At 33.2% G+C, this 19,429-nt stretch overlaps 1 protein-coding gene across 3 annotated transcripts in view; it reads left to right on the plus strand.

Moving 5' to 3' along the window:
* Positions 1-19,429, plus strand: part of LOC130893597 (nitric oxide synthase) — a 162,612-nt gene that overhangs the window by 129,257 nt on the left and 13,926 nt on the right. For all 3 annotated transcript variants that reach the window (XM_057799817.1, XM_057799819.1, XM_057799816.1), the window contains 6 exons: positions 4,353-4,649; positions 9,389-9,483; positions 9,585-9,834; positions 12,006-12,079; positions 12,147-12,290; positions 15,908-16,082. In XM_057799817.1, coding sequence (XP_057655800.1) covers positions 4,353-4,649; positions 9,389-9,483; positions 9,585-9,834; positions 12,006-12,079; positions 12,147-12,290; positions 15,908-16,082 — 1,035 coding nt within the window. The remainder of the gene's footprint in view (positions 1-4,352; positions 4,650-9,388; positions 9,484-9,584; positions 9,835-12,005; positions 12,080-12,146; positions 12,291-15,907; positions 16,083-19,429) is intronic.

Here is a 19,429-nt window from a genome sequence, read left to right on the forward strand (position 1 = left end):
TACAATTATAGTTAATATTTAATTAATTATTAAACACCCTGTATAACATGAAATGGAAAAGTGAAACCTTCTAAAAGTACATATTTACCTAACCGTCTGGTAAAAAGAGATAAATAACTCTGATTCCAATTGACGTCTCGGTTATTAGAGTTGAGCACGTTTATACAAACAACTGAAGCACTTTCATTAAGGCATGGCTCATTTGCTACCGTCTAAAACGTCTTTATATATGAGACAAAATAATGGAAAATGAAAGTTTGTTACAAAAAGTTTTTCTCTAAGCTAAGCTCAAAGATCATTAAGAGTGATTAGATATCTTATCGTGAGGCGGAAAAATTGTTGTAACCAAAAATGTAGCATATGTATGTAAAGAAATAGTCTTTCTTTAATTTTAATATTTTAATAATTTCTATTTCAATTAATTTGAAAATCATCTTAATATAAAATAATAATAAAAGTATATAGAGATTAAAAATGCGGGTTTAGACCTGGAAGATCAGTCATAGACCACAGTTTAACTCTGAGGCAAACGCAAATAATAGGATATGAATACGATCCGCCAATTTACTCAGTCAGGGAAGTCGTTTATCCACTACGCTGTTCAATATAGTATTAGAATGGATAGTACGTGAAATCGACTTGAACAAAACAGGGACACTCAAAATAAGAACAACGCAACTACTGGCATGCGCAGACGATGTAGTAATTCTTTCAACATCGGAAAAAGAGCTGCAGAGCCTTCATAGAAATAACAAGCGAGGGAATCTACGAGGCAACGAAAATAAATCGAAATTCATGATAATGACAACACCACAAAGGAAAAGATCAACGATAAGTTTGTCATCAAAACTAAAGGAAGAGGAGGCAACGAGATTAGAACAAGTTATGTTGTTATCAAGGACGACTGTGACGAGGAGAAAATCTAGAAGCCAGGAAGACAAGGACAAGTAAACAGTAGGAAGCGCTGAATGCTCCAGAAAAGTGAAGCTACATTTGTACAAAACAATAAGACCAACAGTGAACTAATGAAGCGAAACGAAGTTTTTGTTTTGTTCAACTCAACTCCATAGACGAAAGCTAATTATCTGCAGTAAGGGTTCTGTTAGTTCCAGATATTAGTTGAAGAGAGTCGAAACGTGTAATGCTAACGAGTGTATGAGTATCTATGTACTTTTATACATATTTTTATTTTGCTTAATACTTTAATTACCATTAGGAAACATATCCGCGCTTCATACAGTTGTGTCTGTGTCATGATAACACGTGCTCGTCGAGAAGACACGTTTTCAGAATGAATAATCTATACGTTTCATGCTTCAAGAAATAACATTTTTATTTGCCGCTACCAAATCGTTCAAGATTATAGAAGATTCTTTAAAACGGGCTCTGTTGCTGACGAGCCGCGTTCTTTACGACCAGTATCTGTAACAACTAACGAAAATATGGAAACGTTGGCATCAGTTTTTTTTACGACGAATACTGCAAGCAAGTTTAACGTCCATGTTTTCTCCACACACTTCACGAGGATGATCAACTGATGATTATCTGCAGCTCCAGCATTTTGTAACCGTATGAAGCAACCTTCAAGCTGAACGGTACGCTTAATCGGCATATATAACTGCGTGTGCTGAAACGACCAGAGCCCGCACGTCTTCATTAAAGAAGAATGAAGCCTTTGTGTTGGCAGTTATCCATACGGAAATTATCGAAGATTTACGTGGAAAAACGAACGAACATCCATCATTACGTACAGGACGGAGCCTCGCCGCACTACGCGCTATGTGTGACGGAGTACCTTAATGTTAATTTTGGCCAGGTGACTTCACACCTTGTAATTTCTTCCTGTGCGGCCTCCCCAAGGACCGCGTTTTTGTAAGAGGAACTTCCCGACCTATAAATTGAAGACTGCTTCGTCGGACCTGCTTCTCCGTGCATGAACGTTTACGTAAATGCGTGATCAAGATGGACATCAATTTTATCACTTACAGTATCTCTTTTCTCGAATCCCTTTTATACTTCTTCGAATAGATTTAATTTGACTTACGGGGTGTATCACATATGTTGTAAGAAATGCTGCAATATATAATATTAAAAAACTAATTGGATTAGCCAGTATAAGTATAATTAAAAATATAATCATTCGAGGTGCCGGGACTCCTCTAAATAAAGTATCAAACAGTTACAAATTCAAATGATCGCTTGAAATTAAATTACTTTTTGAAATAATTCCCATAAAATTTTCTTTGTGGTGCACTCTTCAATACTTCTTTACTTACCACGTACACTTCAAAATTATATACAGTTTTTATGCATGAATAGCTTAGTTGGGTTGTCTAGGTAATATTACTGAAGTCGTCAAGAAGTAATGAGGAGGAAAACACTTTCACGCACATAACCCCACACTGGAAATAATCTAATCAAAATACAAGTGTCAGTTTTTGATTAGGAATCGCTATGTAATGGAGAAGACGAAAATTGAGTTATAAAAGTAAATTTTATTATAAACCAAAATTTGATCATTCTATCACTCTTCAACATAGTCATTATTAACTTCCGAACATTTGTAAAATCGTGTCACAAGCTTTTGGATCTCATTACAGAACTACTGCTTGATCATTAAATCAGTTATTGATAGTTTATATCAAATTGAAATTTAACGAAGAGTTTTGGAAACAGATGAAAGTCTGGTGGAGCTAACATATTATGATCTATTACTTCGCAATGGAAATTTTCTACTTCGGTTTCAATTTGGCCACATTAAAGTGAAGGAAAACGTCGTAAATAGAGAACAGCTCTCTCGCTATCTATTTTGAATAGCTTCAATAACCTTTCACTATACTTTGCATTATTCATACTCATTCATAACACATCACTCAATAAGTTATGAGACTAACTATTTTTTGCCAAAAATCTATTTTGTTCATCATTGCAATTTCCTTCAAGAGCAATATAATCATTCCAACGCTTTTTTAGCTTCTCGATGCCGTGCTTGTAGAAGGATTTTACTTTTTCCTCAAAATAGGGTCCAAGTTCAGCAATTGCTTCTCCATTTGAGCTGAATTTGAGCATTTTTTGAGATCAGCGAATAACCAGTAATCACTGGGAGCCAGATTTGGACTATAGGTTAATTGGGAAGTAATACGACTTGTAATTCGTTTAATTTAACTAATTGTTGCCATCGAGCTGTGAACCGGTTCACTGTCTCTTGGAAATAATCGATGAACAATATTCCATGCACATCCTAAAATACTGGATACATAACCTTCTCAGCTATTGTGCTTTTGCACTTTTAGATTAGCTCAAATTTCATTGTGTCTGTTAACGTTAACTTTTGGAGATGCCAATACGGTTATGTTCGTTTCCGAATCGTGAATTCCATCGATAAAAGACCATATTTTGGAACGTTCTACTGCTTTTTTTGATTTCTCCAAAGAGACTAATTGGACTAATGTTTCACATCTATGGAATATTCTTACAAAGTCTCGTTACTACGTTGGGTTTAATTCAATGTAAAACATGACTGTGGCCAAATCTTCACTCCAGCGCATTAATCAAACGGCCATAGTTTGATCGATTAATCTTTGTATTTATTTGTAAAATATCCTACCTTTTAAAGCCACAACTAACGCTGCTGATCTATAAGTCTGTGGTTGTAGTTTCAAAATGCAATTTGAAAATGTTTGGTGATATGGTGCCGTGAAAGTTGGTGGTTTCAATTCAATTCCAATTGATCCCGTGGTCAATAAGCCATCGATATTTTTGAGATGTTTGTCACTATTCAAAAGTTTCCTGAATAATCTTTGTAATTTGATCCATAAGCTTCTTTTCCTACTGCACCTCTAAACTTAACCGCTGTTCTCGATTTTCTAGAATGCTCTTCTCTTCTTTGCTCATTTAATCTTCCATTCTTGCAAACTGGCAAGATTTAAACCATTGCTTAACGGTTCTCTTATCATATTCAAACGTAGATACATCTGCTTCTTTCAAATCTATTTGCGAAGCTAGAACTAATTCTGTCTTGAATCCTTTTCGAAAAAGATTTCATGTCTAATCTCACTATTTTCATACTCGCACAACAATCCCGCTTACACCAACTGGTTGGTGCACTAGAAATTCAAATACAAGATACACTATTATATCCAAATGACACTGGAAAGTTTCTGGTTTTAGCTGAGTGTTCGTTCTGATGGTATTGCCTTATATCTGTCTGGCTATTTGTCTCATTCTTTCTACAGACATCTGGAATACTAATTTTTGCGAATACAGTATACACCTATACCAACCTGCTATCTATGTTTTCAAAATAGTCGAAGAGTTTATTGTCTCACATACTTCTTAACAATCATTTATAGACCATCGCTCAACATATGGGCTTAGATACAAGAAGTCCAGTAACCCTATGGAAAGACAAAGCGTTGGTAGAAGCAAATGTAGCAGTTCTGTACAGTTTCCAAAAAAAGGAAGTTACAATTGTGGATCACCATACAGCTGCAGAATCGTTCATGAAACATTTCGAAAATGAAAACCGATTGAGAAATGGATGTCCAGCCGATTGGGTTTGGATCGTACCTCCGCTCTCTGGATCCGTCACACCAGTATTTCATCAAGAGATGGCGCTGTATTATTTGAAACCTTCGTATGAATATCAGGTTAGTTTTGATTAATCTCCATTATTTATCACAATCTAATATTTGCGCTTTAATCTATGAAATGTAAAGATAGATGTTATTGTTAAAATGACAGATGATTAAGAAATGGAGTTTATCAAATAAAATTTATCAAATCACGACTGGATATAAACTACCCTTATATATGTGATAACGCGGTTTCGTTGAAACTGGTGCAGCTAAAATCTGAATTGCAATCCCTAACGTCGGTAAATTACGAAGTTACTTAATCGGAAATAACCAATATAGGTTTATAAACTAAAGTTCCGCCAATGTAAGTCATTTAATAGGCAGTTTAATATTAGGGTTCAACCATCCGGCATTGGGGTGTTTGTAATTAATTCTTGGCAAAGTTTCATAGGAAGAAAAAATGATTTTTCAATGTTAAATATAAGAGTTTAAAGTGATGTTTTATTTCGTTAATGAAAAAGTTTCCGTGAGACTCCTCTTTCATAAGGCAGTTGTTTATGCTCTAATATGTGATTTAGGTCTTTTCAATTCTCTTGGCAATCTCTGCGTCTTCGTTTCCTGTATTTTCTATTTGTATTCCAAAATATTGAATTGAATATGTTTTAATCTCATGTTCTTCCATTTCTATATTTATTGGTTGTTATTTAACTGCCATTACGGGCAATCTTTCTACGTTTATACTCATACCAAACTACTTTAGTGTGTAGTTCCAGATGTTAAATTTTTTCCGTAGATTTTCAATGTTTTATGCAATAAAACTACTACTACATCATCAGCAACCTGCATTTACAGGTTGTTTTATCTAACGCACACTTTCTTTGAGTTGGATGAGCAAATTTTCATTATATCGTCTAGAAATATATTGAAAAGTTATGAAATCGAGCTACAACCTTGTCTTCCTCCTTCTACGGTTAGAAAAGATTTTTACTAATAACATGGTTCACATTTTGTTCATATAAACTCGAGATGGCATTTTGTAAGTCAACATCTATTTCTAATTCTATTTCTATAGTAATTTGATGTTATCAAATTCATCTGTTTCATCAAAATTGTTTGCCGTTGTACCTTGAAAATTGACATAACCAATTATGGAGCTGTAGAAGAAAAGTTTAAGATGACAAGTAGCTAAAGCGAAGAGTGTAGTGGGATGTCCTGTAAGACCCAAAACAAAGACACGAATTTATGAAGGGACAATCAGACCTATACTTCAGAAGCAAAACCAGAAATATCAAAAACGAAACTGGAAACTGGAGCACGGAGTTGAGGTCGATCACGAAAGAGGTGGATTGATAGCCTAAAGCCCACGATGAGAACATATATCGAACAAGGAAAAGTTGATAGACCTATTATGGAAAAAAGAAGAAGTTATCGTTGCAACCTACTTAAACATATGCTTGCTGGTACTTACATAAAATACAAAAATAGATAAATACAAATGGATGGTTAATTTGAACAAAATCTACAAGAAAAGTGGGGAAAATTCTTTGCAAATTTGTATGTAACTATGTTCAATTAAATTATAGACTGGAAGTCAATTTCCAAATCCTTTTTAAAATTCAAAACAGCAGCCCTCAACTTCGACTCAAAGAATAGTATCTGTCTAAGAAGCATACATTCTCCTGAAATGAAGTCCCTGGAGTTATATAAAATCAAATTTGCTACATGGACGCTTCCAAATTGCGATGAATTTTTTTACCTCAAAAGGTTTTTATTCATAAGGTATGAGGAAATTGTGACGGCATATCGGAAACCGATCTAATTATAGTTACTGTTCAGAGGAAAAATCATGATCTGGAAAAACGAAAACAGTATGCTACTATCGAGAATTCCACTGGCATTAGCTAAACTTAGAAATTACAGGACCGGCTTTGAGAAAATCAATTTAGGAATTCGTATCGAATGATTTCCATTTTATCGCCATTATTTTTTACAAAAAACAATGTTCAATTAGTTTTTCCGTCCGTCCATCTAACTGTAGCAGAGATATTTCCTCACAGGAAGCATATAGACAGCTCGGGTTTATTGCATTTAATTCCTGTATAACTGTAGATGAGCCGAAATGGGAAAATTTCACGCATTATCAGAAAAATATTGATTGAATCAACCAAAATGTGATTCCATTGATCCCATTCAATCAAGACCTCAAATGACATGAATTGACGTTAATCGACATCAATCGACGACAATTGGCTCCCTTTCTTCATTTCACAAACCAATTATTATGAGAATTATCAAGAAATAATGAGGATAAAAGAAATTATTGATTTTTTTCTTGTTTTCGTTCTATAAATTGAGATTTTTTTTTATATTTACTGATAGTTAACGTTAAAGAGTTTGCTATAGTCTCTCATGCCGAGACTGCCACGACTATTTCACTAATTTGCAGCTCTTATACGATATCTGGCTATTAAATAACCAGACTGCGCGCCTAAAGGGCGCTCTAGACGAGTAGGGTGAAAACGAATAGTGCATTGAATATCTATATATCTTGTCTATGCTCGTCCCAAAACACGTTTCCATCACTATTATAGTATTTTTGCAGTAGCGGTTTGAAACGAACATGTTTTTTTCTCATCAATCTCAAATTTCTCTTTAAATTAAAAAAAAAACTCCGACTGAGTGCTATAAATTTTTGCAAGAGGCCTATGGGGACAATTTTCTATCTCGTTTGTGTGTTTTTGAGTGGTTTAAGCGCTTTAGTGAGCCGAGCAGGTCGCTATGTGACTGTTCTACATCAGGAAACAGTGACCAAAATGAACCGAATTGTGCGTGCGAATAGTTGAATAAGCATCGGGATGATTGCCGAGGCTGTAAGCGCCGATAAAGAAACTAGAACAATTTTACACGAGGAATTACACATGACTAAAGTCTGTGCGAAGTTGGTGTCAAAAAATCTGACTCGTGACCAAAAGCTCTTGCATCAACGGGTCTGTTCGAATTGCCTTGAAAGGATAGAAAAATATCTGCTTTAAAAGGGACCCGATTTGAGTCGATGAAAGCGGTAAAGCAAAAAATTAAAGCTCCTAAGGGCACTCAACGAAGAAGACTTCTAGCACTGCTTCGATCAATGGAAAAAATGTATGGAAAGGTGTGTGGCGAGAGGAAGGGAGTATATTGAACTGGAGCATTCAAATGTAGAATAATTTTTATAAATAAACCTTTTTCCGTAACTGGTCTTGTTATTTAATAGTCAGACCTCGTATATGCGTCTTAAAATTTATTTTTTCATGCGTTTGACACTTGTTACTTGTTATTGTTATTGATTACTGTCCTTAATTGTTTGGTGTTTGCCGTTATTATACTCGAAATTTATAACATTTGTGTAAATAAATACTTTATTATATGATACGTAAAAATTTTGACCTTTCTATTTTCTTAGATTTTTTCATAATAACGATGCAAAATTTATGATTTGTCATCTCTAATCAAGGCAGCTGCCCAAACCACATCATATAATATGTCACTAATTTTTGTCAATATCAATATGATTTATGGCAACCTTGGCAACGAAAACGGTCTTCGAAAAACAATGGCAGATAACATGAACGACACCACATATTTGCAGTAATTTCTTTCGCAATAGAATAGAAAATATACTCAGTAACTATGAGTGTTCGTAAATATTTTCGTCTGTTCACGATTCAGTATACATAGTAATCAGTTTTTGTTCACCACTATATATAACATGCTTCTAGCCATTTTCTACGTGGACATCCTCTTCTTTTTATACCTTCTCCACTTGTTAAGGCTCACTCACTTGTTTTTTTTTCCATTGTGACTATTCCCTGACCAATGCAGTCTTTTTACCCTTACTATAAAGCTGATCTCTGCCTCACCATATAACATTTAAATATCTGCATTCGTGTTTATTCTCAATTCATCCCTCCAAAATAATATTTTTAACACTCTCTGACATGCATTAAGCCTGCTTTTCATTTTCTTTTTAATGACCCAGCATTCACTACCATATAACACCGTGGGTTGTATAACTGTCCTGTAAATTCTTAGTTCCGTTATCCTGAAAATATCTTTGGACCCTAATAGATTTCCTGCAGCAGCAGCTGTTGTTGTACTCTATAGAACCGGAACTTTACTCTGTTGTGATTTTGATTGTCATTTACTAGTTCGTTGACACGTACGCCATATATTTCTGCTGTCTTTTGAAATAGTAAAAAAATTTTTTGAAAATCCTATTTTGTTCCGGTTTTGAGCACTACCTACGTTATCTGAATATGCCAGGACTTGCCTTTCGCCACTGCTGAGGATGGCATCCAACCAGTTATGTCACCGATGAATCTAGCTGAAAAGATAGATGAAGGCAATTAACCTAGTCACATCGGTTCATTTTGTATATGACTTTTTGAAATGTCGATATGAAAAACAAAATAGAATTATGGAAACCTTGCGACGAAAACATTTTTCAGAAAAAGATTTTTAGATCAATTGGATTGTTTCGGAAACCATCGCTCACCCTCAAAAACTAATGTGATTTTCGAAATATTCATAAGAAAACATATGATACCATGTGGTTTTTTGAATAATTTTACTCATACCTTCAAATTTTCAATGGTTAAAAAAAGGAAAAAAGTTTTTACCTCTAATTCCGGTCAAATTTCACATAAAGGGGTTTCACACCAAACATCAGTGACATTTCGTCCGTTTCCTCAATTTTTCCATTATATATTCCATAAAATATACAAATTTTTGAAATACATCCATAATTTATGATTATAATGAATTTATAATAACAGGAGCCAGCTTGGAAGAGTCATATTTGGAATAAAGGACGTGAATCTGTAAAAAGCATCAAATTGAGGAGAAAATTCCATTTCAAACAAATAGCACGGTGAGTATTTTTCTTATAATGAATTCTTAAAATTAAGAAAAACATCATACTACATTACAGTAACGTTCATGTTGATTTTTCCTTTTATGTTGTTTTTTCAGTGCAGTGAAGTTTACATCGAAACTATTTGGTAGGGCGTTATCTCGTCGAATTAAAGCCACTGTGTTGTACGCCACGGAAACGGGAAAATCCGAAAACTATGCTAAAAAGTTGTGCGAACTATTCAGTCAAGCTTTCCATGCACAAGTTTACTGTATGGAAGACTACGACATTTCAAATATTGAACATGAGGCGTTGCTGTTGGTCGTAACTTCTACTTTTGGTAATGGCAACCCTCCAGAAAATGGAGAGGTGAGTTTTTTCATCACCACCATTATAGTGCATTATTGATAAAAACCGTTTCTACCTTGAAATTATGGCTTTTTCTTCCTTGGTATAACTTAGACGTTTCTTAGTCCAAGAGCGAAATTATTCTCAGTTGATAAAATCGTAATCTGCTAACAAACTTAGGTATTAATTGTACAGACTTGTACTTAATATAACTAGTGAAGATAATTTCAGTTAATACAGAGATAAATTTGTTTTATTTGTAACTTAAAAACAAGAGTGAACATTATAGAGCATGGAAGAAAGCTTCGTGAATAATTTCTATAAAAAAATAAAATAAAATGAATGGCAATCTAAACAAATGACCATGTATATGAAGAACGATCCAAAGATTGGAAGAACACTTCATAGAACGATGGAGGATAATGAGAAGAGCTTACAACCCAATATTGAAATATTCCAAAAATTCATTGATACCACTAAGGGGGGAAATACTACAAATATAGGGGCTAAAAGATTAGAATCGAGAGGTATAGCGCTACTAGATAACTTCTACAAAATTTTAGCTAAGGCCTTAGTTAGAAGTTTGAGAGAATATGGAGAAAAATTGTTCGGAGACTAAGTATGCGAGTTCAGATCTGAAAGATCGAGTACAGAGACTAACGCTAATAATAAAAACAACAGTGAACTATGAAAGCAAAACGTGGATTCATAACAAAAAAAGAAGGTAGATATAAGGGAGAGAAGAATACCCAGGAGGATACTAGGGGGTAAAAAGGAGAAAAAACTATGGCTGAGAAGAACAAAGAATGAAATACGGAATTTATTTGGAAAAGCAGAACTAAGCAAAATGATAAAATCCAAAAGAATAGAGAATGCCAGATTTTAGAGCAAAAAAATTATGGAAATACAACATAGAAGAACAAGAAAAAAAAGAAAGACCAAGAAAAATATGATAAGCGGAGATGGTGTAAGACACATACAGATACGTCTCTGCAAGATCCAAGTTAATTGAAAGTAGAACTAATGCCAGAGTAGAACGAATTGTTCAGAAAAGATGAAGGAAATAATCGAATCCCCATTCAAATCTTGGATGATTATAGAAGAGAAGATTACTTAAGGCTATGGTCAAATTATGGTCGAGTACAACAGCAAAATATGTATAAAAATATAACAATTATAGAAATTATCAAGTAATTTCTCTCTTTTAATAACCATGTAAATCGTAGATTTCCCAGCACCAAGCTGTAAAGCTGTGAATTATTTAGAGCAATTGAATAATAATGTTTTTCCATTAACTGTTGAAGGATCGACTTTTCAGCGTTGCGGGACGCTTCTAAATTTTTCATAATCACACTATGCAATAGATTGCAATTTGCAACTAAACTAAAGAATACGCAATTTGGACCTACTTATAATATGAAAAAACCTAAAATTTTCTGTGAAATTCTCCGAAAGAGATTCTTGGAATGAAAATAAAACAAAATCTCTACATTTTTGACAAATAGGTATTCATAGATCTTATGTAAAACTCAATACTCAGGGCTGTACAGCTTATGATTATATGAGGTCTGGCTATTAAATAACGAGACTGGTTACGAAAAAGGGTTTTATTATAAAAATTATTCTACATTCGAATGCTCCCTTCAATATACTACCCTCCCCTCGCCACACACATTTCCATATGTTTTTTCCATTGACGGAAGCAGTGCTGGAAGTCTTCTTTGGTGAGAGGCTCTGACGTTTTTTGCTTTACCACTTCCATCGACTCAAATCGGATCCCTTTCAAAGCAGATTTTATCTTCCGAAACAAAAAAAGTCGCACAGTGCCAATTCTGGTGAGTACGGCGAGTGTTCGAGCACTGGAGTGCGCTTACTGCCCAAATACTTCTTCATAGATAGCGCGTTATTGACAGGTTTGTTGAATCCGTGCAAAATCCACGAGTTATTCTTCCACAACTCGTAAAATACCAATAAAAGCCCGAAAACTTGTATTAGACCATGTGAATTTATAACAATTTTAGGAAATATTTAGGTTATTTATATATTTATATAATATCAATTAATCAAACTACATTGAGCCACAATAATTGATTAAAATATTTGAAATTATATCTGACAAAAACATCAACATATCCATATCTAACTATTTTGTGAGAAAGCTTTCAGCACTCAAATTTCCTTCAATCTTCCAGGAATTTGCCCAAAACTTATACGCTGTAAAAATGGCAGAAAATGATATTTCAAATGGTGATGCTTCTAGTTTCAGGTGAGTTTCGTTAATTTTATCTATTATAAATTTCCAAAATGTGTGAGTTAATTATGTTTTTATCCAGTATGGCAACATCAAAATCCTTCATAAAGGTCAACAGTCAAACTGAGGTACCAACAAAGCACGGTCTAGACAGACTGAATTCTGTCAAAAGTTCGTTAAACGAACCACTTCTCGACGATAGCTTTGGGCCTCTAAGTAACGTTAGGTAAGAAAGCTACGGTTAAGTGTTGCCTCTTCTTGTTTTCTCTTTCTGTCTCTAATCAGATGTATGCATGTGATAATGCTTTCGCTTCAATCTATTTTCGTTTTTACTTACGTTTTCACTATTATTTAACAATGCTTTATAGACGAATTTATATCTAATATGCTTTTATTCTTGTCAAAAGTATTTACCCTTCTTGTAGTTTGCTTAATACACAAGAAATACAAACAATACGATTTTGATATTTCTGTATTTTTTACATTATCTAAATTTTCGATTCATCGGTGTAACCCTCTTTTGCTTTTATTATTTTGTTGAAAAATGTTGGCATTCTCTTCAATAGTTTCAACAAATGATTTTCGCCTATTCGATTCCATCACTTTTCCAGGATATTCCAAAGATGTGTGGGGCACTGCTTTCTGACTTCCCTGTCCAATTTGTCCCACAACAACTCAATCGGGCAATTTTGACGCTCAAATCATTACTTTTAGTCCATTCTTCCTTTCCAATTATTTCGAATACTCTTTCAACAGTTTTGTGAATAGCTTGGGATCGTTGAAGATAAAATTCTTGTCGATCAACATTTTCATCTAAGATTTTTTTGTGTACTACTTTCCACAGAATCCTCTCAACTTTTACCAGGTCTTCCTACGCTCTTGCTATAAAACATCCCTAAACCATCACCGAGCCTCCGCCGTGTTTTACAGTCGGGTTTACACATGAAACTAACATCCTTTCTTTTTTTGACCTCCACACAAACACTCTTCTCTTAGAACTGAAAACCTCAAACTTTGAATCATCCTCATAAAAACTATCTCCCACTCTACATGTGTCCAATTCTTATGTTTTTTAGCTCACTGCAAGGTCTTAATTTTATTTTACCAACCTTCCAAAAAGTCCAGCTTCTCTTGATCTCCTTTTCACTGTAGAAGTACTCAGAAGCAGATATCTAGATTCATTGATCTGAGCAGCTAAATCTGGACGCGTAGATCACGTTTACCGAACAAAACAATGCGCCCTGAACGTTTTCTGTGCTCCTGGTGGTGAATATTTTCTCACGTTGTAGTCGTAGTTGTAGTTTTTAATTCGGCAACAATGGCTACGTTTAATTTTGCTTTGACTATGAAGACTTGCGATTAATGCACAAGTTTCAACCGATTGTTTTTACCCATTTTAAAACTAATAGACGTATACAAACTTCATAAACAGATATATTGGTCCAAAAAGTACGAATTACACTACATTTTTGCGTCTCACGGGGTTAACTAACAGTTAAGTTTTTACTTGTCGCAATCACTGACAATAAACATGAATAAACTGAAGTATAACAGTTTGAATTATGGGGTGGCAAAAACTTTTGACCGGTAGTGTATTGCTATATAGAGAGTGAGTTTTATATATGGAACACCTCAATTATCTCGTAAACGGTTTTTATAAATTTTTGTGTACAAGGGTCTTTTGATACGGCCGGTCTTATGGTGGTATTTACATTGTTGTCAGTAATTTTTCCGGAAAAAGGAAAGATCTGACAACAATGTAGGTACCACCATAATAGCGGCCGTATCACAAGACCCTTGTACATAAAAATTTATAAAAATCCTACAAGCCATTTTCGAGATAATAATTGGAACGTTCCATACATAAAACTCACTCTGTATATTTTCCTTTCGCTTATTTTTAGCATGCCAACACTTTTTATAGTCACTATGTAAACTACAAAAAGGATGAAACGGAAACATGGCTAAAGGATTTAAATCGTGTTGATCGAATTATCAGAAGAAGATAAATGTGGTTTCACCTGTAAATTGTCGATTCATTGGATTAAAAATGGATTACTGAAATCTTCTACTTTTCTAAATCGTTTTCATTTTTATACAATAAAGCAAATGGAAATCTCAAATTTGGGTTCCCAACTCATATTTTCGAAATATATCCTCGAGAATATGTCTTCTCATAAAGGCATTAATATCAAGGATTACGTAAACTTTCATAAAATTCTTTTTTCATAGTCGAAATTATATCGTTTTTAACGAGCGAATCCCTACCGTGTAATACAATATTTTTACTGTTTGGTCTAAATCTGTTGCAAACTATGTTCCTGTTTAGTATATACACGTATACATTGGAGTGTATGTTTTTGAAAATATGCAGTCCTAAAACAACAGTTAAACATTTATGGTTTGGATAGCTAAGCCTTCAGTATTATTATTTTATTTCAAGTAAAATGATATTATCCGAAACGTACTATTCTCTATATTTTCACCATTACGAAAACTTTCAAAACACGCAAAGTCGCATCACATCGATTTTTAAACGCCGCTTGACATAATGCAATACAACGTGCAAGAAATGGCATGCAAGTCTCTGTAAACAGTAAAAGTAAACAAATTCCTAACCTAAAATTTTTACTCATATTTTCTACATAGTTTAACAATGAAAATAACGAAGTTTCACGAAAATCAGCTGATCTGTTTGCCAAAAGTAACTAGATTGCAGCTTGTATGCAATAAAACCGGCACAAAACCGATAATGTCAAGATATTGCATGAAACAATCAGTTCAACTTCATCTGCGCAAGCTTTTGATCAAGAAATATTGAGTCTTGCATTGCATTGCACGTTGTATCATGTCAAGCAACCTTAGGACAGTTTGTAGGCTATCATTCAGTTAAATTATGGGTGTGAGAACTAAAAATCAGTACAAATTGTTTGTTTAAATTCAATTATTTGCCTTTTATTCCATGAAACAATGGATACTACGCTATAATTAGACACATTTTATATAACTGCATCAGCACTCAGTCGGCTTGCAAATTTTTATTTTCAAATATTGCATTAAATTATCAAATACTGAATCTGGCAATTGACCAATATTGCTCAAAATTCTTTTTTATAATACTTGATATTACAGTTTTTTCACTACATTCACAATACAAAGTGTTTCAAAACAGTGATCCCGCCTCTAGGGTAGATACAAAACTGAAAAATATTTGGGGTTTCTTCAGTAACGTAACGCCATATTTATTCAAGATAAAGGGCGTCGAAGAAAAAAAAATTACACACATTTTTTACGATTTTGCCGCAACCACTAGAAAACTAGCAGCCTCTATGAGGGTCAGACATGAAAACAAATTCATTAGATGTATCAGCTACCAAAAGATATTTGTATAAAATTTCAATACATTGTTGCCAACAGTTGAGGCAAAATCAGAAAAAATGTGTATACCTTGAATATAGAAATTTTTTACTGAGCAGACCCCAAATATTATTCATTTAAGATCGTCTTTTTTTGAAACACCCTGTATTTGACAATTCGAATCTTAAAAAAAGATTTGAGAATAACGAATTTAATAATTGCCTTGAAGCTGGAGATAGAGGTTATGTTAATAGAGTATGAGGTAGGATAAGATTCAATCTATGAATCTGAACAAATAATATAAATAATCGTAAACTTGTTTATTGCTGCATTTCTTTCGCTTTCACCTCTACTGCTTTCTTGTTGAATCATTTCGAATTAATTTGTAAACATGTTTTTAATTCATTATATAAAAAAGATCTAAAAATATTAACATAATTTGAAAAGTTTCTAAAGTTCGAAATTTATTAAACTTTCATTTAATAGATTTGCGGTTTTTGCATTGGGATCAAGTGCCTACCCACACTTTTGCGCCTTTGGAAAATATGTAGACAACTTACTTGGCGAACTTGGCGGTGAAAGACTATTAAAATTGGCAACAGGAGATGAACTATGCGGTCTTGAACAAGCTTTTAAAAAGTGGGCACCACAAGTGTTTAAGGTTTGTAACTAATCTCACGTTAATTATTTTCTCCTTTCCATGAATTATGTTAAAAACGAGTGTTTCATCAATATTTATCGATATAGTAAATATACAATAAAAAAAAATTTAATCTAATTGAGTCCTTTTACAATAATGCCGTTCATCAAATAGCGAAAATCTTTCCAAAAAGAAATAAGAGACTCACCATTGCGAACTGAATAGTAAACAACTTGTCCGGGTCCACATTACAAGCTTTATTTTGCAGAATCAATGAATCATTAAAAAGTATAGATAAACTACAACGTTTCACAAAAAATCAATTCCTTGGATATGCGAAACAACCTACAGTCTGCTCGCATCAAACATAATGCAAAATATTCAAGATTTAAAAGAAAAATATGGTTTAAAATATAAAACAGTGAATCAAAGGTAAACAGTTATAGAAAGTAGTTGTTTGATAAAGTGGAGAAACGAATATATATCGTAATGGTTTGACACCAACGATACTGTTCATGGAGCCCTGACAAATGATAATTGGAGAGGTAATTCCAGAGGTAAACACATATGGATAGCTCTTTAGGTTACCACCAGAATATTGAGGGATTTTTTCAAGTCATATTTAAAAAAATGGTGCAGCACCACATGCAGTATAATTGTGTTAGATAACGCCTTGTATCATTCAAGAAAAATTCGAAAAATTCCAACTGAATATTTTTTCAAAACAGATATACAAGAGCTTCTACTTGAAGATTTATGTTTCGAAGAAACAAATATTCAACTCATAGAGGTTGTAAAAATAAAAAAATTGTCGAAAAATATACTGTAGACGAAATGACACATTGTTTTGAATCCAATCGAATTAATATGGCCCTAACTTAAACGATAGACTAGAACTAACACTTCGGTAAAAAAATTTGGGATGTTTTACGATACTGCTATAATAATAATCTCAACATGTTTTCTTTGGAGAGTTTTTAATCTTTACAATCTTTTTTTAGAGTATTTTTCCCATATTACGACAAAAGACAAAAAAAATTGAATATTCTTAATAAAAAAATGACAATATTTTTGGGATATGAAAAGTGAAGCTTGCACCAAGATTCCTAAAAAATAGAAAAATAGATAAACAAAAACTCAGTTATTTGGATTTTGCATGTAAATTTTAAGGTTATATAAAAAGTATTTATTTAACTTTGGTAATTATCTAGATTAGGTTACACCCATCCGATTTCGTTAAAATTTTAGTATGTTATAAAGAAAATTACGCTGAACAAGAATATATTTATATATAGGGCGCGGAAATAATCCCTTCAGGTACTTTTTTGCGTTTAAAGAATTAAACAATTGTAATAATTTTTCAGTAATTGTTATATTTAAATTAATTGTTGAAAATTTTTAGGTATTATTGATGATCGTGATCAATAAATAAATTATTTAATTGATTGTAAAGTGATAAGAAGTGAAATTATTTGTTGTAAATGTAGTTCGATGACTTCACTAAATCGTGAAACGTTAAAGTTTCACTGTACTTATACATATTTCAGTGCTAAGCGAAAACAGAAGATAAAAAGAGTGTGGTGCAATTGGACAATAAATGCATTAAATGGCAATCGATTTAAACAAATTCGAATAAATATACAAACTTTATGTGGAATCATCGCTTATTTTATTTATTGTGAACCACCTCATCAAGAAAAAAATCATAGAAGAGTTTTCGATAACAGCAACCTCTACTTGTGATTGAATTCCATTTTGTAGAGAAGTATGTAGCTTAGGTTAGGTTAGGTTTCAACAATTAATTCAAATATTACATACAATCACTGAAAAATCATTAATTATTTGATTGTTTAAACGCAAAATGTACCTAAAGGGATGACTTCCGCGCCATATATATATATATATATATATATATATATATATATATATATATATATATATATATATATATATATATATATATAGATATTCTTGTTCAGCGTAATTTTCTTTAAAGCGTAAGTTATTTCTCCTTCCATTTTCGTTATGTTCTATTGCTTTTCCAATAATTTCCAACGTACTACTATTTTCTTCCACTTTTCACCATTTTTAAAAACTTCATCTCTATTCAAGAAAACAATAACAAAAAAGGTAAACAGACATAGCGACAAAGTAATTTCGGTTCTATAGTAGAAAATAAAACACTTTTTTTTAATAAAGAATAGTTTTGAATCAATTATATATTTTAAATTTTGCTCAAAGCCCTTTGGCATCTTTCTTTAAGCTTCATGATTCCGCGCTCATAAAATTTCTACTCCTCATCAGTAAAAACCTGAACCAGGATCATCGTCATTTGTGAAAGTTTGACCATTCAAAAATTCTGCAGCCTCCGAAATAAATGGTAATCAGATAGGATGTATGGGGGATGTGGCAAACCTTATAGCCCCTAGATAAGCTCCAATAGTTTCCCACTAGTTGTCAAAGATGTATCAGGCCTTTCCGATTTCACAATTCTAGCCGTTTTTCTTCGATTGCTTCATCCAGTTTCATCAATTGATGACAGTAAACATCAGAATTGATTCTTTGAATGTAGTTAAAAAAACTTAAGACCTTCGTAATGCCACCAAACTGACATCACAAGCTTTTTTTGTTGTTCTTCAGCTTTCGATGTGGTTTATGCTGATTCATCGTGTTTGATCCATGATCGTTATCGAACTGTCACTATACAAGACCCATTTTTCATCACCAATGATGATTCTTTTCAAAAAAGGTTCGCTCCCATTTATTTTAAGGTGCATATCCCAAATGTTCATTCTGTGTATTAAATGAATTCCTCTCAATTCGTGAGGTACCTGAATTTCAAGCTTCTTAACTAGCAAAAGACATTTTAAGTGTTTTTCAATTGTTGTATGCGATACATGTAGTTTCTTCGAACAGTTATATGAGGATCCTCTTCAATTATGACTTTGATTTGGTCATCATCAACTTCAGTTTGCCGATCAAAACGTTGGTCATCTTTGAGGTAAACAACTCCAAAACGAAATTTTTCATACTAATTCTGACACGTACGATTTATTAAGCAATCAGCACCATAAACTTCACACATTTCTTTGTGAGCCGCAGCAGTTTTTTTTTCCTTGAGTAAAATATGCTGAAAATATTAGTTTACACACTCCATTTAAAATTAATCCACAACTAGAAGCTTCAATAAAAAACACGCACTACTTGCTTCTAGAGTTACGTCAATGTGACAAGAACCACGGGATTAACGGTAAAGTACAGCACTGACATAAGTTACAAAGTCATAAACTTATATGTAAAGGTGAAACAAATACAGAAAGTGATGAAAAAGAAAAATAGTCAACAAAAATAAAGCCCAAAAATTGTTC

This window comes from Diorhabda carinulata, chromosome 5 (assembly GCF_026250575.1).
Source record: "Diorhabda carinulata isolate Delta chromosome 5, icDioCari1.1, whole genome shotgun sequence".
NCBI classification, from domain to species: domain Eukaryota; kingdom Metazoa; phylum Arthropoda; class Insecta; order Coleoptera; family Chrysomelidae; genus Diorhabda; species Diorhabda carinulata.